This window comes from Vulpes lagopus, chromosome 11 (assembly GCF_018345385.1).
Source record: "Vulpes lagopus strain Blue_001 chromosome 11, ASM1834538v1, whole genome shotgun sequence".
Taxonomy (NCBI): domain Eukaryota; kingdom Metazoa; phylum Chordata; class Mammalia; order Carnivora; family Canidae; genus Vulpes; species Vulpes lagopus.
The window spans coordinates 104,157,843-104,183,108 of NC_054834.1; the positions used below are offsets into that span (position 1 = coordinate 104,157,843).

A 25,266-nucleotide genomic window follows, 5' to 3' on the forward strand; every position below is an offset into this window, starting at 1 on the left:
GCTGCTGTGTGCAGGAGGTCGAGGAAGTGCAGGAGGTCGAGGAGGCATCAGTGACAGGATGGTGCGAACCGATTTTGGGGAGGCGGGGACATAAAGGAGACAAGTTCAAACTGGGGCATGTTGAATTTGGTGGGATTTCTATACTCAGCTTTCCACTTGGAAATCTTGTGACTTCAAGTGTGTAAACTACACTTACACAGTTTAAGTGTAAACTGTTTACACTTTAGTGATTTGTGAGCATGGGGGGGCAGGGGGCTGGGAGTGAGGAACACATGGAAATGCGAACTTCAGGGAGAGGAGAGCTAAGGATCAAGTTAGGGAGGGGAAAGTTTTATTTAAGGATTCTAACAAGGGATGCCTGGTGGGGGGAGGGCTCAGCGGTTGACCACCTGCCTTCAGCTCAGGTCGTGACCCCGGGGTCCCAGGATCGAGTCCTGCATCGGGCTCCCTGCAAGGAGCCTGCTTCTCCCTCTCTCTGTGTCTCTGCCTCTCTCTCTGTGTCTCTCATGAATAAATAAATAAAATCTTTAAAAAAAAAAATAAAGATTCTAACAAGAATCTGGAGTCTCTGGGGGAAACTGAAAAAGGTATCCTCAGAGAAGTAAAGAAACCAGATCCATAGGGAAAGAGCTAGTGGAGAGGACAGAGAGGGGGACTGAACATTGTAAACTGTTGTAGAGAGAGACCAGACAGCGCAGTGCCTTGAGGAAAGGTCATGGGGATTGACGTTTAAACTGTGACTGCTGGGTGAGAAAAGGATGTCCCTGGCGGATTTTTAAGGTGGAGATTTCACTGCAGATGCAGCCAAGTAACAGTCAGTGTTTAAATGGAAGAAGAATATACGAGTTGGTTCAAACTTAAGAATTTTTATGTTTATTTTATGATGAAAGTTGTTATTTATTTAATCATGAGAAGACATGAACAAGTGTGAGGGTCAAAGTCAGAGGGGGTAAAAAAAAAAAAAAAAAAACCTAAATTGATGAGCAAAATGTCCTTGAGTCCAGGGGTCACGTTTCAGACTCTACCTGGACTCTCCTCCGAGGCACCTGCAGGCTACTCCCGTCACCTTTTGCTTTGAAGCTCCACGTTGCATCAGACTCTCTTCCCCTCCTACTTCCCTAGCTCTTCCTCAGTTGTCTTTTGAGGATCTTGATTTTTGGCTCCCTTGGCTTCCTAAACCCTTTCTCTCTCCCACTTTCTCACATGGTTCCCCACCCCCCACCCCCACCATTTTCCCTGGACAAGCCTCCCCACAGCTGTGACCTCACCTGGCCTGTCTACGCTGCTCATGCTCAGCCAAGTGTCTCAGAGCTCCACACCCACACACCCGGCTGTCCATTAGACATGTCCTCCTGGGTGCCCAGCCACTGTCCACCAGGGACACAGCCAGTAGTCGCCGAAGCCAACAAGCTAGAGCTCAACCTGCATTCTTCTCTTCCTTACCCCGCACATACAGTAAACCCCCTACGGTCTGTGCTACTACCCCTGCAGGTGTACCTCATATCCATCATACTCCTCTCTCTGCCACAATAGCTCCCAACCAGGTGCTCAGTATCCTACCTGGATCACCAAGCCTGCCCACTTTCTGGGCTTCTGGCCTCTGATTTTGCGTTTATTCTAATCCCCCTACTGTGGTATTTTTCGAGGGTGAGCTTCCTAACGCTGATAACGTGCTCCATTGGCTCCTTAGAACTTACAACCTCAACCTAATGCTCTTTCTCGACCGTGCCCGGGGATTTTTTTTTTTTTCCATCAATGACAATACTTCTAGTCGTTTGGCCGTGCACACTTTCCTGAGCCTCTGTATCTTTTTGTTTCTCCTAATTACCTACCTGATTAACTCACATTTTTCTTATAAATCTCAGCTGTCTTTCTTTGTCTCCAGCTACACAAACCCCAGTCCTGTGACCCCGGTCCTACTGCACTTAGGCTCCCCATCCTTATTGTCTGTCTCCACGCTATGCCGTGAGCTGCAGCAAGACCGGTTTCTGTCTTTTCATCTGGGTGTTGACAGTGCCTGGAATGCTGTAGGTGACTAACGGTTGTTTGCTGGGAAGGGAACAAGGTCCTAAGGAAACGGCATACAATGGGGTCAGACCCAGCTGGAGGGAGTCGCCTTAGAGAAGTTAAGTTCTCCTTACCTTGAGCTGACAAACTATGAAAAGGTGCTTGGCATGGATTAAGAAAGCTCAATGTGGAAGGAGGAGAAAAACAGAGTTCGGGGATGGCCGGGATAAAAAGCAAGTGACTATATGGAAAGTGAGGGCTCTGAGGATGGATTTGGGAACTTGAAGGGAATGGGAAAAGGTTCAAAATAGCTGTTACAATAAACGGAATAGGAATGAGTAAAAAGGTTGACAAACAGTGTTGAGTACCCTGCTGGGGTGGGATCACATATGGCAGAGAATAAATTAATTCTTTTCACTTAGGCAATGCCAGTATAGCCTTGAGCATCCACAGTTGAGGGCCAAGAAGCCCTAACCTATTTGATTTATAATTGGACTTTATACTGAAATTATCCAGATTGGCTGCTCAGAGAGTCCAAAAACAATGACTACTAACTACTTTGTACCCCAGCATGTAATGCGGTGCCTTTGTTGAGTTATGAGATGAATAATTTACAACCTTCCCATTCATGTATTTATTTTCTTCCTCGAGTGCTTCATTTTCTTGGTGTTTTTGCTGTCGCGGGCCTTTGATAAGCTCTCACCCACATGGCTCCTCTTCTTATCTGAGCTACAAATAAGTAGTGTTTTCATGTCCTTAAATCAGGCACTCCCACTGTCCCTTTTGTCATTTTTCTCTGCAACTGCTCCGGCCTATGAAAAAAAAAAATGGGACATTGAAGTTTATATGAAAATCTTACTAAGAATGTTTCTTTCCTGAAGAATGAAAATACATTCTTAAATTAAGATATGAAATCATGTAATGATTACTTTGTCTTCAGTGCGTATTTTCTCACAATAAAATTACATTACCTACATTACTTTTTTTTTTTTTTACTTTGAAGTGATGATATTTCTTGAAGTCTGTGAAATCCATTATGGTTTTAAATGGCAGGTTAGGTGGTGTCTCTGAAAGTATCATCTTTGAGTCACCTTCATGAGAATCACCTGAAATGCTTAATTAGAAATGCAGTTTTCTAGGCCGCAAACCCCACCCCCCTCCCAAGTCAGAACCTATGGGCACCAGGCCAAAAAAGCTCAGTATTGATAGGGCTACGAGTTGTTTTTATCGAACTAAAATCTGGGAAGCAACGTGGTGGTGAAGAGTTTCAGAGCTGGAGTCAGGCTTTTGAGAGTAGCCTTTTGAACTCCACGAACCTCTTTCATTGATAAGAAGGTAAAATAGTACCTACTCTATGAGGTGGTTTTATTTATTTATTTATTTTTAAAGATTTTATTTATTTATTCATGAGAGACCCAGAGAGAGAGAGAGGCAGAGACACAGGCAGAGGGAGAAGCAGGCTCCCTGCAGGGAGCCCGACGTGGGACTCGATCCCAGTACCTTGAGCCAAGGGCAGATGCTCAACCACTGAGCCACCCAGGCGCCCTATGAGGTGGTTTTAAAGAAGAAGAAAAAAAAAAAAAACAGTCATGCAAACTGGGTGCATAGCACAAAGCCTAAAATACATGAAGGTTTGTAAAAGTTATTTTTGAGAACATTGTTATTGGGATATGTGTAAACCATGATTTAAAAAAAAATAAGTTTTACTTGGGCCTCGAGATGAAATACTGCCACTGAATCCTCTACATTTTCTGCATGTGAGCTGGTTATTTTTCTGGAGTTTGTTGTCTCTTTATGTCCCAGGAAAGCCGCCGACGGCCTGAGCCATGGTTTGCCACTTTGTGAGGTTGGACGTGGCTCAAACGTCGGCATTAGGTGTAAGTCCCATGTCTTTGGCATCACCTAGGAGAGCCATCGGCTGTCTCTGTTAGGTAAAAGACACCTTGTTTGAGGAATTTCCAAGTGAAAACTCTTCTAATTAACCTTCAGGCCTGCAGTGAGACGACAGTCGGCCTGGCCCACCCCTCCGGCACAGTAAGCGCCTGCGACCCTTTGCTCGGCGCGCTCCTGCCCGTAACCCCCCTGGCACTAACGCATCTGTGGCCTCAGAGCTACAAACCTGTGTAGGCAAGAGCGTTGCTGGGACCTGCTGTGAGCGGCCGCCCATGGCCCCCTGAGCCGCACGTGCGCACGCGGCCTCACGTTCTCCTGAGGTTGAGGCCTCTTCCCGCACGTCTGCAGCTCAGCACAACGAACCCTGGGCACGCGGGCTCGCGCTGCAAGACGAAGATGAGCAAAGACAAGCAGTTGATCGAGATTGCAAATACAATAGCAAGGGTTAGCCATCACGCAGGCGTGTCCAAAACCAAGCCTTCCCCATAGACGGCTGGGCTACATGCCTCTACTTCCCTTCCGGACCCCGGGCGTGTGTCTTGGGGTCAGTGGGGGAGGCTTTTCCTGAGCAAGCACCTTCCTGTCAGTGCTTTCCACTGCAAGGGGCCACCACCTGGTGAATCTGACTTAGACGACAAAGATAGGTGATTATTTTTGCGTAAAAAGCAGGAGGCGGCCGCAGGGTTCATGGGCAGCTTCCCAAACTGGACGCACGTGGTCACCTTTCTGGTTCTCTTGGCTTTTTCCCCCCTCGGGCTCCCCAAGGCTTGAGCAGCATCGAGGTTCCCAACAAAAGAGGGGCGAAGGCCAAAACCCGTGCCGCTGCGCGGCCGTCCAGCAAGGGGGGTGGACCTCCACTCTGCGGAACAGGGCCTGGTCACACGCTCACCCCGGCCCCTCACGGCTGCAGGGCAATGGGGTCCTCATGACTGTCGCAGCTCGCTCAGAACTCGGGGGGCTTCTCTTCTGCTACATCGAGGGAGTCCTGCCTTCTGCCTAAACAATCTGGGGTTCTTCTAGCAGATTCGGGAGGTGCCCTTCAGGTAGACAGCGAGCAGTGCCCAGACTCTTCCACTCTCCTCTTTGGCTCCCCGCCGCCCCCCGAGAGCACGTCTATCAAAATTATGCATTTTTAAGACGGAGATGGTAGGACTCTATGCCTCACGGACGTCAGAGTCTCGAAAGATGAATTAGATGCTTGACACAGTAAAGCCTGCGAATTGCTAAGTGTACGTCCCGGTCTCGGATCTTCGGCTCTCGTCCTCGGGACCCCAGGGAGTCCGCCTTTATTCAAGTGCCATCTCCCCAAATGTCCGTCCCCTGACATGTTCTCGTCGATGAGAATTTTCTAGTGTTTTCTTTCTCCCTGAAGTCAGTAGCACAAAGAGGACGCAGGCTCAGGGGCCTGGAGGCCGCTTGCCGCCGGCTCGTTTTCTGCCAGAGAGATGAAGCCTGCACCTTGACCTGCGTCAGCAGGGACCCCTGGGGTTCTGTCATTTGGCTTGGGTGCCCTGGTCATAGACCAGTAGTTGTGACGCACCGATGCTCCCCGCTTGGCCGGGCGGGCCGCTTCTCTGGCAGGACCCAGCAGTGCTGTGCGCCGGGGCCTGGGCCCGGTGCTGAGGCCCGTGGTTGGCGGGTCGCCCCCTCTTCTGCTTACTGAGCTGCCATCCCTGCGAACACCGCCCCCCCCCCCGAGGTGTGGGAGTTGTGGGGACCCTGCGCCGCTTGGCAGACTGCGAGCGAGCGCCGCGCACGTGTTCAAGAGGCGCCAATCGGCCCCGGGGAGCCCGCGGCCTGTGGCCGCTGCCCGGGCCTTGGCCGCACCCCGTCCGGAGCTGGGGGCGCCCCTCCGACGGCCGCGGGCGGTGGGGTCCTGTAGGCCGAAAGGGCGGGCTCGGTGCTGGTCCCGCGGCGCCGTGGCTCGACGATGGAAACCAGGCGGGGAGTCTGCCGGCTCGAAGGTGACCCTGGTGTGACTCCAGTGCCTGCTGCCAGGGCCCTAGCACCCCCGGGGCCCCCCGCTGACGGATGCTTGGTTCGGGGCGTCTCCTGGTGTCCGTTCTGGGCGGCTCTTCTGCGCTCTCGGTTACACCTTCCTGTCAGCCCGAGTTTAGTTTTCGGACCTCTTAGGTGCCTTTGGTTGAACGTGATTGTGCGGGGGGGGGCAGGGGGGGTCGCTGTGCTTAGGGCACGGGGGGGGGACGTGGGGCTGCTGTGTTTAGGGCACAAGGGGGGGACGTGGGGCCACTGTGTTTGGGGCACAAGGGGGGATACGTGGGGCCACTGTGTTTGGGGCACAAGGGGGGATACGTGGGGCCACTGTGTTTGGGGCACAAGGGAGGATACGTGGGGCCGCTGTGTTTGGGGCACAAGGGGGGATGTGGGGTCACTGTGTTTAGGCCACATGGAGGGGAGGACATGGGCCTGCTGTGTTTAGGGCACAGGGGGGGACGTGGGGCTGCTGTGCTTAGGCCACAATGGGGGATACATGGGGCCGCGGTGTTTAGGGCACAAAGAAGGGGCAGACGTGGGGCCACAGTGTTTAGCCACAAGCAGGGGGGGACGTGGGGCCGCTGTGTTTGGGGCATGAGCAAGAGTGAGCCCAGGCGGGTTCCGCGCACGGTGAGGGGGAGCTGGGAACCACGGAGCCGACTCCTCCACCCTGAGGCCGTGGCCCCCCTTGAGGATCACGGTTCCGTCAGCTCTGACCCTCCTTCCAGAAAAGAGCCACCTTCCCACCGCAGGGCTCGGGGGCTGGAGCCGCCGTGTGCCCGCGTGTGCCCTGCTCTTCCCTGCTCGGCGTCTCCAGAACCAGCCCAGGAATTCTGAGATTGGGGGGGGGGGGTGGATTTTCTCCGATGCCGCATCGGGGGCCCCCAGGACAAGGCCTCTGTCGTCGTCAGAGTCCTACAGGGGGTGAGCATGGCGACGGGACGTGTGCTGGCCTTGGAGACCGAGTGTGCTCTCGGGCGGCTGCTCCGTGGCAGAGCCAGCTAACTTTTTCCTGGGGTGGGGGAGCAATGAATATTCTAGGCTCCGTGGGGCAGAGGTGCGGCCCGGGGAGCACGGGGTGGGCTCCAGCCAAGCTCCGTGAGCCCCGGGCAGGCCCGGTTGGCCTGGGGACGGCAGTTTGCGGGCCCTGTGCTTGCTTTTTACATGACTGCTCTGTACTACGTCTTGATTGGGGGGGCGGGGGGCATACTCTGGTTCCTCATAGTCCATTTTGTTACCTAAATATAATTTGTCGCTATGATGTAAGCTGGTTGCCAAAATAAGCCAGACTTAGAGATGTTCAGGAGTTGATCCTGGTTCACAAACTGTCAGGGGCTGGCTCCCAGACAGACGGACAGACCGACCCAACAGAAGTACGGCTGTGTGTTCACCAAAAGACTGTAACAGCTCCAAACTGGAAATGCCCAAGTTCCCAATGGTCAGTGCAGGGATAGAGAAAACGTGGTCTGCTCACACGCTGAAACGTACACGCCAGCGATAGTAGACAGTTTAGCACTCCATCGTAGAGAGGAGCATGTGGTTTGGGGTTTTTTTAAGATTTTATTTACTCATGAGACACCCAGGCCGAGGGAGAAGCAGGCTCCAGGCAGGGAGCCTGATGCAGGACTCGATCCCAGGACCCCGGGGTCACGCCCTGAGCCAAAGGCAGACATTCAACCGTGGAGCCACTGTGCACCCCATTTTTTTCAAAGGAGATTAACGTTCTAAGCAAAATTTCGAGTAAAGCCTGATACTTATTCAGTGATTCCACTTGCTGGGAACATAAAACCAGGCAAAGCCAGTCTCCACTGAAACCAGGGAGATGACAGGGGGCAGGGGTTGGGGGGACAGTAACTGAAGGCAGGCGGCACAGGGCGTTTTTCTCATGCAGGTACCATGTTGTCTTGATCTGGGCGCTGCTTTCATTTAGTGTATTCAGTTTGTAAAAATTCACGGAGCTGTGAATCTGAGGACATGTGTGTTTTTCTGTATGTGCTATCTCGATAAGTAAGTATAAAATGGGGGAAAAAATCAGAAGAAGGGAAGAATTCTTAGGTATAAGTGAACTGTGCGGCTTCTTAGAGCTGTGCCATTAGAAGTAGAAGGATGGGGAGAAGGGTCTGTAACGTGTTTGCACATTCTGCAGTTCATATAGTTCTCAAAAACCACTTCCAGAGGCGCCTGGGTGGCTCAGTCGGTTAAGCATCTGACTTCAGGTCAGGTGACGGTCTCAGGGTTCTGGGATCGAGCCCCGAGGGGAGCCTCCGTGCTCAGCGGGGAGCCTGCTTCTCTCTCTTTCTCTGTGTCTCTCTTGCTCCCTCCCCCCACACATGCACATTCACTCTCAAATCTTTTTTTTTTTTTTAAAGAATTTATTTATTCATGAGAGACACACAGAGAGAGGCAGAGATAAGGCTGAGGGAGAAGCAGGCTTCCTGCAGGGAGCCCGATGCGGGACCCAATCTGGGGCCCCAGGATCATGCCCTGAACCAAAGGCAGACGCTCAGCCACTGAGCACCCCCGGTGCCCCTCTAATAAATATATTTTAAAAAACAAACCATAGTCTTCCCGGTGTTGATGTTGCCATTGATTTATTGGTCAATCCATTAGCTCAATTGCCTCGAAAGTGTTAGGTTGTGCGATGGGGTACAGATCACGCGAAGGTAGTAGCAGTGGACGTTTACTTAACGAGACATTTGGAATCCATATACCTTCACGGAACAGAGAAACCTAGTTATAATTTGGTAGAATTTATACTGATGTTGAAGAGGGGGAGCAGCTGGTGTCGTCGGGGAGAGCAGTGCCGAGTGCTAGGGCTTGGCTATGAGTATCAACTGGAAGAACTTCAGAGAACTTTTAGCACCTAACTGAGCCTTGTGCAAGCACAGATCAACCAGAAACCTGCGGAGGAGAGATGTCAAGGTCAGAGAGAGCGAGAGCTTGAGGAAGATACAGAACCAGGTGTTTGGACACCTGTTAGCAGGTGCGTGGCTGCAGCGAAGGACTGAGTTGTGCAGAGGAGGGTGAGGCCTCCCATGCTGCGCTCACACGTCAGCCCCCAGCCCCGATGGCACTGAAGGGGACATTCAGCGGGCACGTGACAGGGTCGAGTTTGCTTCCTGGAGAGAGAGCCTCTCTGGCAGCGTGAGAAGGGGACTGGAGAAGGGCGACTTGGGGAACCCATTAAGGGTGTAATCCACGTTAAGTCGTGTTCCGTCATGCGGTGTTCCTATCTTCATGTTTACAAATAATAATCCTAAAATTATTAATAATAATAATGTTTACAAATAATAATAATCCTAAATAATGAGCATGGTAGGAAAGCAAGAAGCAACATGCCTTTGCTACCTTCAGGCAAAAATGGTTCCCCTGCCTTGGTGTCCCAGAGCCCCTCACTCACAGCTCTTTCCCCTGGGTTTATAATATTTGTTTACACATCTGTCCTGTACTCCAGGGTGTGGACCTTTTAAACTATTAAACTATTTCTGTATCCGGGAGTAACGAATGTGATGATTATAGAGGAGCTTTCAGTCCCAGGCGGTCGGTCGTTCATATGTCTTCAAGCAATGGTCCCAAGCATGCATTTTTTTTAAAAAAAAGATTTTATTTATTTATTCATGAGAATACAGAGATGAGAGAAAGAGGCAGAGACACAGGCAGAGGGAGAAGCAGGCTCCGTGCAGGGAGCCCGACGTGGGACTCGATCCTGGGTCTCTAGGATCAGGCCCTGGGCTGCAGACAGCGCTCAAACTGCTGAGCCACCAGGGCTGCCCCACCAAACATGCATTTTGAGACCTGTTCTTAAACTCTGTTCTCAAACACCCTTTGTTTCCAGTCAATTCACAAATGACTATTAAATGCTGACTCCGCGTTTAGCATTTCCATAAATAGCTTGTTCAGACACTAATCTTTGGTACAGATGTTGGTTAGAATGGTACAGTGTAGACTGGAGGAAACCCTCTCAAGTGCCAGGTGAGTATTTGCCTTTCTTCCTGCCAGGATTAGCCTCACCATGCTTTGCCTTGGGTCACATCCATCAGCTGTTGAACCAATGTTTCTAAATTTTAAATTGCTCGCTATCTAAGAATGTCTGTCTTGAGGGAAAGCTTATATAGAATCGCTGTGTGAGTTTTCTTTGGGCTTTTCTCATCCTCTCACTGTAAGGAGGACGGGCGGTGCAGGCAGTTAGTTACCTGGAGGCCTTAGAACATTCCAGCTGTCGTGTTTCATACAGAAATGAATTGTGCAGAGGCATGTGCATGAGCCACGTCTTCAACGTAGTAATTCTTGCTCTCCTGGGTGGTGGCTGAGGCTTCAAAATGCTGAAGCACCTCCTCCCACCTTGCAGACCTGGGGCCAGAGGCAGAACTGAGCGCTCCCTCCTCTGCCAGCTCTGCAGCAGCCTTCTCTTCCCGGTTCATGGGGTGGGGAAGCGCGGCCGCAGTTCCATTTTTGAATTTGGTCTGGTTACTGCCCAGGTGCCCAGGTGGCCTTGGGCAGTGAGCTGCAGTGCAGCAGGCTGTGGTGGCCCCACTGCTGGGCATTGCAGTCCTTTCCCCGGGCTGCGCTCATTCCACCAGAACATCCTTTCTTTTGGTGGGAAGTCGTCTCTCTCGTTGCCTTTTCCCAGTTCTCCCCATTTCCCCCTTTGGTTCAGGCAGCAGCTGGTTTAAGGTTTTTTTCAAGGGTAAAGAAAGAAAAACAAAGAATTCATGTGAAACAATGAGAAAAATAGGCTAAAATTATAGAAATGAAACAGGATTAACTTAATTATAACTAATTAAAAATAACAAGTTTCCTGGATCATAGCTGACTGAATTTATCTGAAACGTGAGAAATGGAATTGTTTCTAAGATGAATTTGTATCCACTTGCATGGAGTCCTCGCCCCCTGGTATTTTTTCCAAATTGGTATTTTATGTTGAGGATAAATGGGGAGATGAGATTTTTATTTCCCCAACAAGAACTAACTATTGCTTAATTTTTAGGCCACATGAAAATAAGACCTATGTTGCTGTTGGAAGCATGAAGACAGTGATGTTGAATGTGTCTTTGTTTAATGCTGGAGATGATGCATATGAAACGGCTCTGCACATCAGACTCCCCTCCGGCCTTTACTTCATTAAGATTTTAGATCTGGTAAGTATGGAAAACCAGAGTACTGTAATACTATATTTCTTTCTTTCTTTCTTTTCTTTCTTTTTTTTTTTTTTAATTGTAAATGGTATAGGGGCACCTGGTGGCTCAGTCTGTTAAACTTCTGCCTTTGGCTCAGGTCATGATCCCAGGATCCTGATGTTGAGCCCAGCAATGGGCTCCCTGCCTCTCTGCCCCTCCCCACCCCCACACACTGGTGCCCACACATGCATGCACACACACACTCTCTCAATAAAAAAAAAAATCTGTAAAAAAAAAATGTAAGTGGTATAATCCATTTCATTGATGTGAGGCCTAAATATTTGAGGTACATGCGGACTTACCACTCGAGTTTCCATTGATTTTTGAGACTTCCTTCATGCTCCTCATCAAAATGACAAGTTGCTTGGTCCCTGAGTTCCAAAGAGTCCGCGTCCTGCTTCCGAACGTTCCAGTGGGAGAGACCCAGTAGTCCCAGGCAAGGTGCTTGGGTGCCGCTGCTTTCCTCACTGATAACCTCGTCTGGTGCCACCGTGCTGCTCAGTCTTGGCTGCGGTCCCTGAGCAAGCAATACCGGTCCTCCCAGCGGGGCTCCCAGAGTTACCGTTCTGCATTTTAGGTTCACATGCCCAGTCTCGTTCCCAAAGAACTTCCAGCCGAGACCTCATGCACGTCAGTCTCCACAGATTCAGAAATCTTGGTGCCAACCGGGTCACAGGCAATTTGTCTTTCCCTACAAGAGTTTGAAGCACCTAGAGACCTTTTCTTACCACCTGGCCTCTGCCCTGAGCACTTGAATCTATCCGCAAGGCAGCTTAATAAGGTCGATTTCAAAGAGAAGAGCCTCAGTCACTTTCTCCTTTGATGCCTGTCTTCTCCCTTAGCAGTGTACTCCTCTCTCATCCAGAGACTCGCCCTTCAAGCCAAGGGGCATTTAGAGATGCTCTGACCTCTCCGGGGTATGTAACCCTTTCCTCTAGAGCACTGGGAGCCTATTTGCAATAGTCTGAAGGACTGAGGCACCTGTGCATTTAATATATATTATCTAGATCGATCGTGTACGTGGTACATCTATGGTGTATGTGTCTGCCTCTGTAGCATTTGTATGTACACGGTATTTCTATCTATACACCTACAGTCTACAGATACAGCGTGACGTGTATTTCCCTGAATATTTGAGAATATATATATATATACACACACACATCCCATATATGTATATACATCCTATTGTGATGCTAGTTACTATAATTATATACCCTTATCACATTCTCACATCCCAGACAAAATGAAATAGGGACTTCGTGAGTTCCTGGCTTCATGATTTTTCCAGGACCTGGACCTTGAATTCAATAGGGAATACAAACGTGGATGAAAGCTTCAAGCCCAGGAATTATCCTGTGGAGGATTTGCAGGAGCGTTAAAAGCACTCTTAAGCCTACGTTACAGACTTCTCCTTCCCTTCTTACCTAAAGCAGCTGTTCTCGTTTTTTCCTTTTAGGAGGAGAAACAAATAAACTGCGAAGTAACAGACAGCTCTGGCTCAGTCAAACTTGACTGCAGCATTGGTTATATATACATGGATCGTCTCTCAAGGGTAAGCATTTAGCCTGAACGGTTTTTGCTTACTAACGTGGGCATAAAATATTTTCTGGGCTTTTTTTCCCCCCGTTTATGCCACATGCAAATATATAATTTATTATGTATTTGCTTAGGGTAAGTAGCTAGGCGATGAATTAAAACTCCAACTGGGCTTGGGATCTTTGAGATTGTGTTTATATTCTTGGCAGTGTTCACTGTAAAAAAAAAAAAAGTGGGGGCACATGTTTGTTTCAAGATGGGCATGTGAACGTGTCGATCAGAATCCTACTCCCCTGTCTCACCCTCCCCAACACTCCCCCTACCCCTCTCCACCCCAGGTGGTCCTATCTGCCAGGCATGTTACCTCTGCTATACAAAAAGGTGTGACTGGCAAGAGTCCTCACTCAAGTTGTTAAAGCATCTCTAATTTTGTCAGTCTGGACCTGCCTGTCTTTACATCGAGAGGCGCCTTTGTCTCTGAGTGTCACTCACGGCAAAGGCTGGTGCTTTAAAATTGCCACAAACCCGACAGCTGCCCCCTTAGCTCGCTGCCTGAGTGAGGAGTAGTCTGTGCTTAGAACATAGTCTCAATATCTGCATTCCACAGAACACAAACAGTAAGGAAAACTTAAATTCAGGTGATTAAAAAAAAATATTTTTTAGATTTTTTTTTAAAGGGGCGTTTCCCTCTCTGTGCTTTACAGATGGATATCAGCTTTCTCCTGGATGTGAGCTCACTCAGCCGAGCCGAAGAGGATCTCAGCCTTACGGTGCATGCTACCTGGTAGATCTCATCGTGAAAAAATAATGGGGCTAGAGGAGGTAGACCCCTGACTTTAGGGTGGGACGACTTAGGGGAACCATGGAGCTGTGTTTCCATTGTCTGCAGGAGAAAACCTCTCTTGTGTGAGCAAAGAAACAACAACAACAAAAATCTCCAACCATTTTTGTGGGAAATAACACAGTCCATCATGGGAGCACGTTTCTACCAACCCTGTCATAAACATTTCTTCCTACCACATCCACTTTGCCCCCACTCCCCAAGCCTTCAGTATACGGAACATGTGATTCGCTCTCTCTGAAGATGATTTTAAGATTTTATTTATTCATGAGACACACAGAGAGAGGCAGAGACACAGGCAGAGGGAGAAGCAGGTTCCCTGCAGGGAGCCCGATGCGGGACTCGATCCCGGGTCTCCAGGATCACCCCTGAGCCGAAGGCAGGTGCTCAACCGCTGAGCCACCCGGGCGTCCCTCTGAAGATGATTTTTGTGTTTGGGGGATTCTCACGGGGTGTGTGTTCTGTTTGCTTCTCTAGTGCAAATGAACGGGAAATGGACAACCTGAACAAAGTGACGTTAGCCATCCCTCTCAAGTATGAAGTCATGCTGACTGTTCACGGGTAAGCAAATACTGAGGCCTCTTGTAAAGCTGAGAACCGATGTCAGATTCTGTTGCTTATGTTAAATTGATCAAAAATATATTTAAAGACTTTTAAGGAGAGCCCCCGGGGCTGTTTCTGGCCCTTACCACAGACCTCGGTGTTGCATTCCCTTGCTTAGCTGTTCGTTATTTTAATGCCCTCTCTGGTCGTTACTGAGACCTCCTCAAGCTAGTACCCAGGTGGGATTTCTCACTGGAAAAGCTCCATAAGCCTCCGGCAGCTCACGCCCAGCCTGTCAGCCTATTCTGTGCAGACCAGGGCCCCCGAGCAGGGGGGTGTGCAGTTGGCACAATCATGCTCCGTGGCTGCAGCAAGCGTCAAGTTCAAAGAAGCGAAGATTTTGCTTGGGCAAATCTCTCTCCAGAACCCGCATCTACCCATGAGACAAATCGATTGAGATATGAGGGAGCCAAGCTGCAAGATGTCCCTTGTCCCACAAGCTCTTAGTCCCCGTGCATCATGGAGCGGCTCACCCCTGGCCCCGGAGCCGGCATTCACTGGGTGCCCACAACGTTAGTGATTGTTTACGTGGACCTGCCTCAGATTCAAGAAGGAAACGTGGGGAGAAAGATTTCAGGAGTATTAAGAAAACCGCTAGTGATTCACTGGAAGTGATTCAGGCTAGGAGTCTTTGTTCAAAACCGTATTTTTAAAGGAACAGAAGCTAGGAGATACCGAACCAGTAGACTGATGAGCTTTTCCTGTTGCTCCTAAATATAAACCACCCCCAATGATTTTTAACCACCCGCAGAGATGGCATAGAATTATGCAAAAATAAAATGGTGTCTGCAACTGGAAGGACTGAGGATCACGTTTGCGAGATGAAACAAGCAAGGGGGGGGGTGCGTTCAGGAGGGCAGAACCGAATGCATCAGGGGGGAGGAGAGCAAAGCTGATGCCAGCTTTCTGGGTTTTGAAGCCTCATCTCACCTCCTTTTCTTGACTTTTTTAAAAAGATTTTATTTATTTATTCATGAGAGACACACAGATGCAGAGACACAGGCAGAGGGAGGAGCAGGCTCCCTGCAGGGAGCCCGATGCGGGACTCGATCCCAGGACCTCGGGATCACGCCCTGAGCCAAAGGCAGACTCTCAACCACTGAGCCACCCAGGAAGCCCTTTTCTTGACTTTCTTAGGATGAGTGTCCTCCACACATAGCTTTGGACGAGGAATGTTCTGCGGGTATGAAACTGCCTCAACGTACAGCATTCCAGTGTTTTGGTGTAACCCTCTCTTACTTTGCATTACTTCACGTTAGCTGCCAAATATGAGCAACTTGGTGGAGCTGGGACTCCCAAGAATAATACTTCTTACAGTTCACTGCTGTCTAATTACAGAGGAAGGAGTGACAACCCTATATTCTTAACAACGACGACAAAAGTTTCCTATACTCACTGACATTTGAACGGTTCCCCAGCCTTGGAGCTCAGTACAAATAGCGAGTGGGAACTGAATTATAGAAAGATGTAATTCAAAAATAGGTAACATAGATTGATCTATGGGAAGATATTGGAGCGGTAGGGAAAAGCTAAGAAATCATCTCCTCTTTGTCAAGTTTATATGCATCATTTGAGGACTGAGGGAAGGAATGGCCAGTGGACTGAACCAGGCGGTGCTGGGAGGACAGACCAAGGATGTCAGTGGGAAGAGGGGCTGTCACTCAAGTCAGAGCACGTGCCTTTCTGGTTTCATTACATTTCACTCAAGTTTGTATCTTAGCAAGAAACCAAAAATCTCCAGTGGTGCTTGGAAGTCCTCTGTAGCCTGGAACATCGTCTTAAATAGCGTTACTTAAGGGCTATGCAATAACCGAGCCTAGAGAGAAAGACTGTTTATAATTCATCAAGGAAGACAAGTTAAACTTGAGTTTTCCTTTTTCAGGTTTGTCAACCCAACCTCATTTATATATGGGCCAAAAGAAGAAAATGAGCCTGATACGTGCATGGCAGAGAAAATGAACTTCACTTTCCATGTAAGAAAAGTTGTTATGGTATTTGTGGGGAGCTGCAAGCTTGTCATTGCTGCATTGCTCCAGAGGATGTCAGAGGCTGTGCTGCCCTGCCGCCTAGGGACCCACCGTGGCTGGTGGCAGTGCGCTTGTTACTCCATCCCCTCTCCTCCTGGGTTCTTGCTCCCCCCCCACCCCCCCCCCCCCACCCCCCGCCCCTTGCCTGCACTCCTGTACTGTACTCCTGAAGCCCGCACCTCCTTATAAATCCAGCAGGAAGGAGCAGACGCAGGAACAGAGGCAAATCGCGAAACAGGCCGAGTTATGGGAGGAACTGAATCTGCTAGAGATGCACACAGAAATCAGGAGGGGCCAAGGGCAAGCATCTTTGGGTGCAAATCAGTGAAATCTCTTCCTGGTTCAAGCTGTGATACAGGCGCTAACATTACCCAGTAAAGGGAGCTCTTACCTGCTGTGCCCTGTTTAAGGTCTGCTTGGTCGGCCTTGTAGGCCAGAGGCACGTGACCAGTTATAGATGATGTGTCACTTATTGTTTAAACAAACAAAAGAGTATCATCCAAACATAGTAATATAAAGCTAAATTAAAAAATTTACTGTCGGATCCCTGGGTGGCGCAGCGGTTTGGCGCCTGCCTTTGGCCCAGGGCGTGATCCTGGAGACCTGGGATCGAATCCCGCATCGGGCTCCTGGTGCATGGAGCCTGCTTCTCCCTCTGCCTCTCTCTCTCTCTCTCTCTCTCTCTCTCTCTCTGTGACTATCATAAATAAATAAAAATTTAAAAAAAAATTAAAAAAAAATAAAAAATAAAAAATTTACTGTCAAACTGAAAGTTTTGGGAGCATTGGAGATAATGTCCACAAAAATATTCTTAGAACCCAAAGCACTGCTCCCAACATTTAGAGCTACGTGACAATCTACAGAAGGTGCCTGAGTCTGGATTTAGGTGCATTCAGGCATTTTGTAAGGCAGTTGCTTTCAAAAAGGTAGGTCAGTGGGGCACCTGGGTGGCTCAGTCGGTTAAGCCTCTGATTCTTGGTTTTAGCTCAGGTCTTGGTCTCGTGGTTGTGAGATGGAGCCACGCGTCAGGCTCTGTGCTCAGCGTGGAGCCTGCTTAAGATGCTATCTTCCCCTTCCCTCCCTGCTTATGCTCCTTCTCTAAAATAAATAAATCTTTCCTTAAAAATTGAAAAAAGAAAAAAAAAGTAAAACATAGGTCAGACTCACTTGAAGTATCTATTCAAAATGTAAATTCCTGGGCATTCCTGCCCCACATCTATAGAAGAATGACCTTGGCATCCTGCTGACCCTACCTGCACCCAAGTTTTTGTTATGTTAATGTACAGTCGTGTTGAAAAACCATAGCCCTGTGCTTCTCTCAGAGCCCAGTGGGAGTTCTGTGCTCCAATAAACTAAAACAGTAACTGAGCTAGACCCTAGAAGGCCTGTTTCTTTACTTAGAATTCATGGGAAGTGTTTTTCAGTCATTTAATTGGAAGGTCTTTTCCACGTAAGTTAGGGTGGCGTGACTGGGCCTGGCCGTCCTCTCTGCAGCCTGGGGGAGGGAGTCTGCAAAATTGTGGAGGTTCTTAGAGGTCTCAGTGTTACCCGGAAAACGAGGATGAAAGATATTTTAGGTTAGACTGATCATTTGCTGGCATGAGGACGACTCTGTCCAGAGGTCTGGGCAGCGCTGGGTGTTCATCCCTGAAACCAGCTTCTGCAGCTGCCCGGTGCCCCGTGGCCTAGCAATTTCCACCAGCCAGCGACACGTTCTCTTCCAGGTCCCGGGCGGCCTGAAGCTCATTGCAAATCGAGGAGGCTGCCTCCTTCCTTCAGATATCGGGGCACATCTCTTTTCTGAGTTACTGTATCGGTTTCATAGCTAAGCTTGCAGGCAGCAGTTATTTTGGGCCAATTTCCTTCCTCAGCGGCAATCCCCAAACTTATTAATAATGAAAGAGCCCCTACTTATGCATGCATTATTATTAAAAGGCTGTTGTATTTTCTCGTCCCCTTTCTGATTTTTCTGAGTGCATCAGCATGATTATCCTTACCCCGAACTAAATAAAATATACTCTTATTCACTCACTGCCAAAGAGGATTATCCTCTCGGCGGGGTGATTTTGTGAAACGTGAGCATTGGAGGTAGGACACTGGAGCTTTAGTCCCAATTCTTGTCACTTTTTGGCCATCCTAGGTGCATCATGCATACCTCTGAGCCTTTTCCTGAGCTGGAGAATAAAATGTCAGCTCGTGTCACGGGATAGTAGTGAGGATCACTGGATCGTGGGTTGTTAGGTACATAAAGTGCCGCACAGATGCATGGTGTGGTCTTTTTCTTTAGACTGTTTCTGCAATAACTATCAGCCTGGACATTTTAGCCTAATCAATGTCAAAAGGAGAGGGCTAGGAATGATGAATAAATTATTCACAAACTTTGCACAAAGTTCTGACATATGGATATTCGGTCTCCCTTTGCAGCTGCCAACCACACACGACCGCTGCTATCAGTGTGGTGAAGCATCCGGGCTCACCCAAAAGCTTATTGATAACTATGCTTGCATTTATGAAAAATGTTTAAATTAAAAAAAATTATTTTTTTCTTATCAGGTCATCAACACTGGCCATAGCATGGCTCCAAATGTTAGTGTGGAAATAATGGTACCAAATTCTTTTGCCCCCCAAACTGATAAGCTGTTCAACATTTTGGATGTCCAGGTAAGAATGTGTTCCTTCCTTTATTCTAAATAATGTTGCTAAACAGACACATCTGTTAACTTGTGTGAGTCACACTCTCAGCTATGAATTCACGCATTTACTGAGGCCACTTTGAATATTATACATTACATTAGGACTGTCGGATTACAGGGACCTCTGCATCTGATGTATGTGGTCTGTAACAGAACCCTGCTCTTCACTGCATTTTCTTTGTGAAAGGGCCCTGTGGGAGTAATTCAATGGGTAATAAAAATATGAATTTTGAGGCCACTGTTGAAAAATCAGTATTTCAGCCTTTTTTTTTTAACAGAATCGATACCCTTATGTTATCAGAATTAAGATTTATTTAAAAAAAATATTATTTATTCATGAGAGATAGAGGTGGAGACATGGGCGGAGAAGCAGGCTCCCTGCGAGTAGCCTGATGTGGGACTTGATCCCAGGACCCCGGGATTACGCCCTGAGCCAAAGGCAGATGCTCAACCGCTGAGCCACCCAGGCGGCCTCAGAATTGGTTTTCACCTTCCCATTTTCAAGGCAAGCAGTCAACCAATAAATCTATAACTGGATTTGAGATCTAATTTTAAAACGTTTTACCTGAATTCCAAACCTAGATGGTGGGAAATGTTATAACACGTCATCATTTTGTATCTAAATCCAAAGAAATGTTGAATTTCATGCTAATGTTCAAATGTCTGTTTTTCACCTTGCCTTATTTTCCGTAAGGTTTTAGGGCCCAGTGATCACTTTAGCACCTACATCCAACCTTGTTAAAATGTTGCTGGGTTCCTGAGTTTTTGCCATGGAGACTTAATCTTTCCCAGATAAATCTGTCCAAAAGATATTTTCACAATTTTAGAAATGCTTGATAGATTTTAGAAAAGGCAAGCAACTGGAACTTTCAAGACCATGAAGCTTTTGCAGTTCTCTCCAATATGGAGTAAGATTTTTCTCGCTTTCTATCTTTATAGACTGCTGGAGAATGCCATTTTAAGAAATATCCAAGAAAGTGTGCATTAGAGCAGGAGAAAGGTGCAATGAAGATCCTAAAAGACATTTTCACGTTCTTGTCAAAGACTGATAAGAAGCTACTGGTAAGCTTCCGTTTCTCGGGTCGTAGATTTTGCTTGCCAACATACGGACCTGAAGCACTTAAACCAAGAGCCAGTGGGTTTGAGCTGTCAACTGAGTGTAGGAAAGAAGCAAATTAACTTATTACTCTTGCACATGAGGGACACACAATTGGAGAGATAGATTCAGGGATATATAGACACACACATACATATAATACAGTTTCATTATTTATCCAACCAGTGCCAATTTTGTGCCAGCCAGACATTGTTCTAGACCCTTGAGGCTGCCAAGATCTATTTAGCTGAGCAGACTGTGGCATGAGATTAATTTTCACTGCTTTCATTTTAGTGAATTTACAGAAAGAAGAAAAAAAAAAAAAAAACGAAAACCCTGAGGAAGCGATCTTACCTTCAAATGATCCACCTTTTACAGGAACATAGAACATGTAACTTAACAATGCCCTGATTAGGAGTCTTTCATTCGGAGAACACATGCTTCAGCTCAAATACCTTTTGTTGTGATTTATAAAACGTTCGTGTTTTGTGTTAAGCGAGAGAATTTTTTAAATCCATGAATGGGAGAGGTTTAATTCCATGTAAAATATTTTGGCCATTTATAAAAAAAAAGAAATGTTTTAATGTAGCTTTTTTTGTATTTGTTTTTCAAGTTCTGCATGAAAGCTGATCCATACTGTTTAACTATTTTGTGCCATTTGGGGAAAATGGAAAGTGGAAAAGAAGCCAGTGTTCACATTCAGTTGGAAGGCCGGCCCTACCTTTCAGAAATGGTAAGTAAAATAAAATGACAACTTTGAGTTTGTAGGTTGCGTATGAACTTATCTGAAGTCATTTTATTTAGATAGGATGTTATAGGATGAGGCATTCAAGTAATTGAGGAGGTACGAATAGTAAAATTTGGAGCGGAACTCTACAACTATTTCCACGTATCGCTTCAGCTGAATAGATTGTCTAAGTGATATGGCTTCTGTAATTAAACAGGTAATGAAGACTAAAATACACTATGGAATAATTAAGAGATTTATTTTAGAAAGCATGTCCAACTGCTTAAAACTTTGATTACATCACAGAAATTGGCTACCTATTTTATATAACCTTAGGGTTTTTTCTAAACTACCTTAAATTATGCTTAAGAAATAAAACTAAAGCTTTCATAGGATCCAGTAAAAAATCAAAATTTACCAACTAACAACAACACTTGAGAAAAACTTTGAAAGGATAAATAAATAGTACAACTTGGACTTCTTCCTAGCAATGAGTATGCCTGTTTAGGATCAGAAAATCGGGGCACTTGGGTGTATGTCAGTTGAGCACCTGACTCTTGGGGTTGTCTCAGGTCATGATCTCAGTGGGGGAAGTATGCTTGAGGATTCTCCCCTGATATCTCTCTCTCTCTCTCTCTCTCTCTCTCTCACACACACACACACACACACACACACACACACACTCTATAATGAAGCTTTAAAAAAAAAATACGAGAGAGAAAATTGATTTTATCTGGAGGTTCTGTTCTTCAGTTTACCTGACAAATATGAATAATGTCTTTTGCAGGGATATTGCAGATTATATGAGATACTTTTTGTAAAGCCCTTAGTGCATGATATATAGTAAGGTAAAGAAAATGGTAGTTCTCTTTTGTTTAGAGAGGAATATTTGAAATTGCCACACAGTAGTGAATAGTAAAGGAGGGGAAAAAAATTCACCAGATATGGAAGTAAGTGATGTCTGCTGTAGTTCTGGTTGGGCTAAACCTAAATCATGAGACCATCAGGTTATTTAAAGTTTTGCAGTTTGCCTTCTATACCCTTGAGGTCCAGGTTTCTCAACAATGGGCACTTGGCATTTGGGACAAGATAATTCCTTGGTGTCAGATGCTGTCCTGTGCACTGTAGGATGCTTAGCAGCATTGCTGGCCTAGATGCTGGCACACCGCCTGCCAAGTCCCAACAGTCAAAAATGTCTCCAGAAACTGCTGACTGTCCTCTTAGGGAGTAAAAGAATCCCTGTTGGAAACCACTGCTTTGATAAAGTATGTACTTTATTTTCAGCCCTAAAATTCTATGTGTTTTTTTCCAAAACATTAAATAGCATTTATATTTTAACTTTTGAGGGTCCCAGACTTCTTTAGGAATTTTGCTAAGGAATATATTCTCAAGTTTACATGAAATTTTAAAAGGTTCTTAGAGTCTGTGGAGCCCATCCTCAGATTCCTGAGCTCCATGGATTCTTGGCTATGAAGTCCCTCTGTTAGCTCTTGGAGTTCATCTATTGATTTTATATTTGAATGGTATAACTACTTGTGCCAGATTTTTCCATTTTGGCATTAGATAAACTACATGTGTATTATCAGAGCAGGAAAAAAAAAGCCTAGATAAAATAAGTTTGAAGAAAGTCTTATTTGGGGAAAAAAGATTCAATAGGAAAAAACACAACTATCAAATATTTAAATACTTATATATTACAAATATCTAAATCAAGTTATCTGCAAACTAGTCATGTTTAATAAAAGGATTTCAACAAAATGATGCCAGGAAAATTAATACCACAGCGATGCCTTTTCTTCCAAAGAAAGCATTGCAATGCAATTAACTACAAGAGGTGAAATAAATTGGAGACGATCAATTGTAAAAGCCTCAAATAGTAGGTAAGGATCAAGAGAAATTATTAGTATGTTTTCACAAAATAAAACTAAGGCTACAGTGATCTTTCCTTTATTAAACAGGATGAGACTTCAGCCCTCAAGTTTGAAGTAAGAGTAACAGCTTTTCCAGAACCCAATCCAAAAGTTATTGAACTAAACAAGGATGAGAATGTTGCACATGTAAGATGACCATTTTACCTGAAATCTTAGGATTAGAGGGGAACATTATTGCTGGAGTGGTTAGTCAGGAAAGTGTATTCTGACTAGATAATGGAGGGTTCAAAATACGTTACCAGGATCTGGTATTTTCTACAACTGGTGGGAGGGAACAATGCAGATGGCTCTTTTTAGGAGGTGAACTTGGTAAGATGAACTAGATGAAGAAAACATGCAACAAAACACTTCTGCTAAATGGTTACCACCAAGAAAAGGGGATAGGGTTGTTCAAAATATTGGGGAAATCATGGAGGTGGGCGGGGGGCGGGTGGTTCAAAGGGAATAGAAGTTTTTAAACTGGTGGCTCTTTATTTCGGTTACATTATATAGGTTCTACTTGAAGGATTACATCATCAAAGACCCAAACGTCATTTCACAATAGCGATTATTTTGAGCAGCTTGCTACTTGGACTTATTTTACTTCTACTGATTTCATATGTTATGTGGAAGGTAAGCCTTTAATAATTACTCATGTTAAACCACTCAGAAATGCCATTCTTGATCTTCACAAAGCCTCCTTTGTGACTCCCACGTTATTAAATATTGCAGCACTTTAAATGAATTTTTAAATTCCTATTTCTCCAGTATCTCCCAGTACCAGTATCCCAACCCTGACACTAGTTTGGAAAGGTGTTCTTTTATAATGTCAGTTTTGGAGAGTGTGTGTCACTGTCTAACAAAAATTATGCTCTTTAACAATATTTCCTATCCTAAATTTTATTGACTGCATGGGACAGTGACCTTTCAGGTTTCTGATGAGAGTATTGCATAATCACAAATATGTTACAATTTTCAGGCTGGATTCTTTAAAAGACAGTACAAATCTATCCTACAAGAAGAAAACAGAAGAGACAGCTGGAGTTATGTTAACAGCAAAAGCAATGATGATGATTAAAGACTTCTTTCAAATTGAGAGAATAGACTCAGGTTAACCAAAGAAATTTAAGACATTGTTTACAAGAAACCCTGTACTTCTTTTACTCATGACCTTGTGACATATGAGGTCTCAATGCAAATGAAAAATCCAAGCAATTACTCTTCGGGAGGAAAATAATCTCTCAGCTCCTAAATGGGTAGAAAAACACTAAAGCATTCAACTTATTCAAGGTAAGTAATCCCTGGAAGATACCTTGAAATGAAAGTGCCTCTGAATTAAATCATACTGAGGAAGTAAACAACTCAGTTGAAGAAGTCCTGGAAATATTCCTTTAAAAGAAATTATTTACCATGTATGCTTGCTTCGGTAAAATAAACTCCACTGAAGAGGGGATCATTCATTTCTAAAAGATCGTTTTGAGGCTTGTTGGAAAGATCCTGCTAAATATTTTTAAAGAAGAAAGAGCTGTTCCTCAATTTTCTAATGAATAAAAGAAGACCACTAATGTTTTAAAGTAGACTTATTTTAAAGACCTTTATCTGTAGTACCTTTATGAGGGGCTTTGATCAACCATTTATTCAGCAGTCGATGTAGGAGCATTATGGGCCTGATGAGCAAATTTCAGACTGAACTTATACACTGGTTTGAGCTTAATGACTTCTGGATAATTATTGTTTATACAGCTATGGACTTTTTCTTTCTGTATATATACACATAAGTTCTTAAAAGAATATGTTTATAGGTATGAATCCACTAGTCCTCCTAGCACACATTTTTAGCAAGGGTACCCAGGAGTAAATTTCTAAAATCCATTTTTAATGACCTTCAGGTTATAAAAACAGTACTTAAGAATTCTAATTTATGAATGTTGCACTTTAGCTGTATTTCAAATTATTAATACACTGATACATAAAATATGAAAACTGTACCTCACTAATGACGCTTAAAAAGCAAAACTCTACGAAGACCGTGATTAGAGGCCAGTATTTCATATAAACTAGATACTGTGTAAAACAGTGACTGCCAAATTAAGCAAGTGCACCTACTTCTTTAGATTTTACTCTTTCTCTTCAAATGTATGTATTAAATGTGTTTTTACCAGATACATAAGAGCATTCTCTTCCACATGGAACTAGAGAAACAAAATTGAGAAATTTAACTTATATTCAGTGAATATAAATGTGACATCAAAATTTCCATAACCTAGAGTTTAGGGATAACTTATTTAAAATCTGGAAACTTTTATAAAAACTTAATATTTCACTTATCTTGAATGCCTTTTCATTTGCAAATATAATCCTTTTTTTGTAATATTTATCCATGCATAGGAACTAGATGCTGCTAGCTGCAGAATATGATTTCATCTGAATTGTCCTGTATCTGTCTTTATTGTTGCAAGTGATCAAATAGTAAAAGGCTTACCTCTAATTTATCTATTATGGAAAATATTTGTTCATATGAAGCCCCTGCCAACAACTGTCTCTCGCTGACTGCCTAAATTCCTGTAAGTTATCTGTTCACAAGCCCAGAGTCTGTAATTGGCCCAAGAACAAGGAGGGCAGACCTTTGTAAAGGCATTCGAGGAGTGGAACCTCCTGAACGCAGTGTATCCCAGTAGAAATTAAACTTAAAAAGGTACGATATATGGGCAAAAGAGCTGTTTTCTTCATTACATAAAAAGCAAAGTAATTCATGCAC

The 25,266-nt window shown here is 45.5% G+C and overlaps 1 protein-coding gene across 1 annotated transcript in view; it reads left to right on the forward strand.

The window, feature by feature from the left end:
- ITGA4 (integrin subunit alpha 4) overlaps positions 1 to 24,996 on the forward strand; it is an 80,592-nt gene extending 55,596 nt beyond the window's left edge. Inside the window, exons 18-28 of the mRNA XM_041722930.1 lie at positions 10,883 to 11,033; positions 12,532 to 12,627; positions 13,316 to 13,395; positions 13,930 to 14,013; positions 15,938 to 16,028; positions 18,636 to 18,743; positions 19,715 to 19,837; positions 20,485 to 20,604; positions 22,557 to 22,655; positions 23,022 to 23,141; positions 23,488 to 24,996. Coding sequence (XP_041578864.1) covers positions 10,883 to 11,033; positions 12,532 to 12,627; positions 13,316 to 13,395; positions 13,930 to 14,013; positions 15,938 to 16,028; positions 18,636 to 18,743; positions 19,715 to 19,837; positions 20,485 to 20,604; positions 22,557 to 22,655; positions 23,022 to 23,141; positions 23,488 to 23,586 — 1,171 coding nt within the window. The 3' untranslated portion in view covers positions 23,587 to 24,996. The remainder of the gene's footprint in view (positions 1 to 10,882; positions 11,034 to 12,531; positions 12,628 to 13,315; positions 13,396 to 13,929; positions 14,014 to 15,937; positions 16,029 to 18,635; positions 18,744 to 19,714; positions 19,838 to 20,484; positions 20,605 to 22,556; positions 22,656 to 23,021; positions 23,142 to 23,487) is intronic.
- The last annotated feature ends 270 nt before the right edge of the window (positions 24,997 to 25,266 follow it).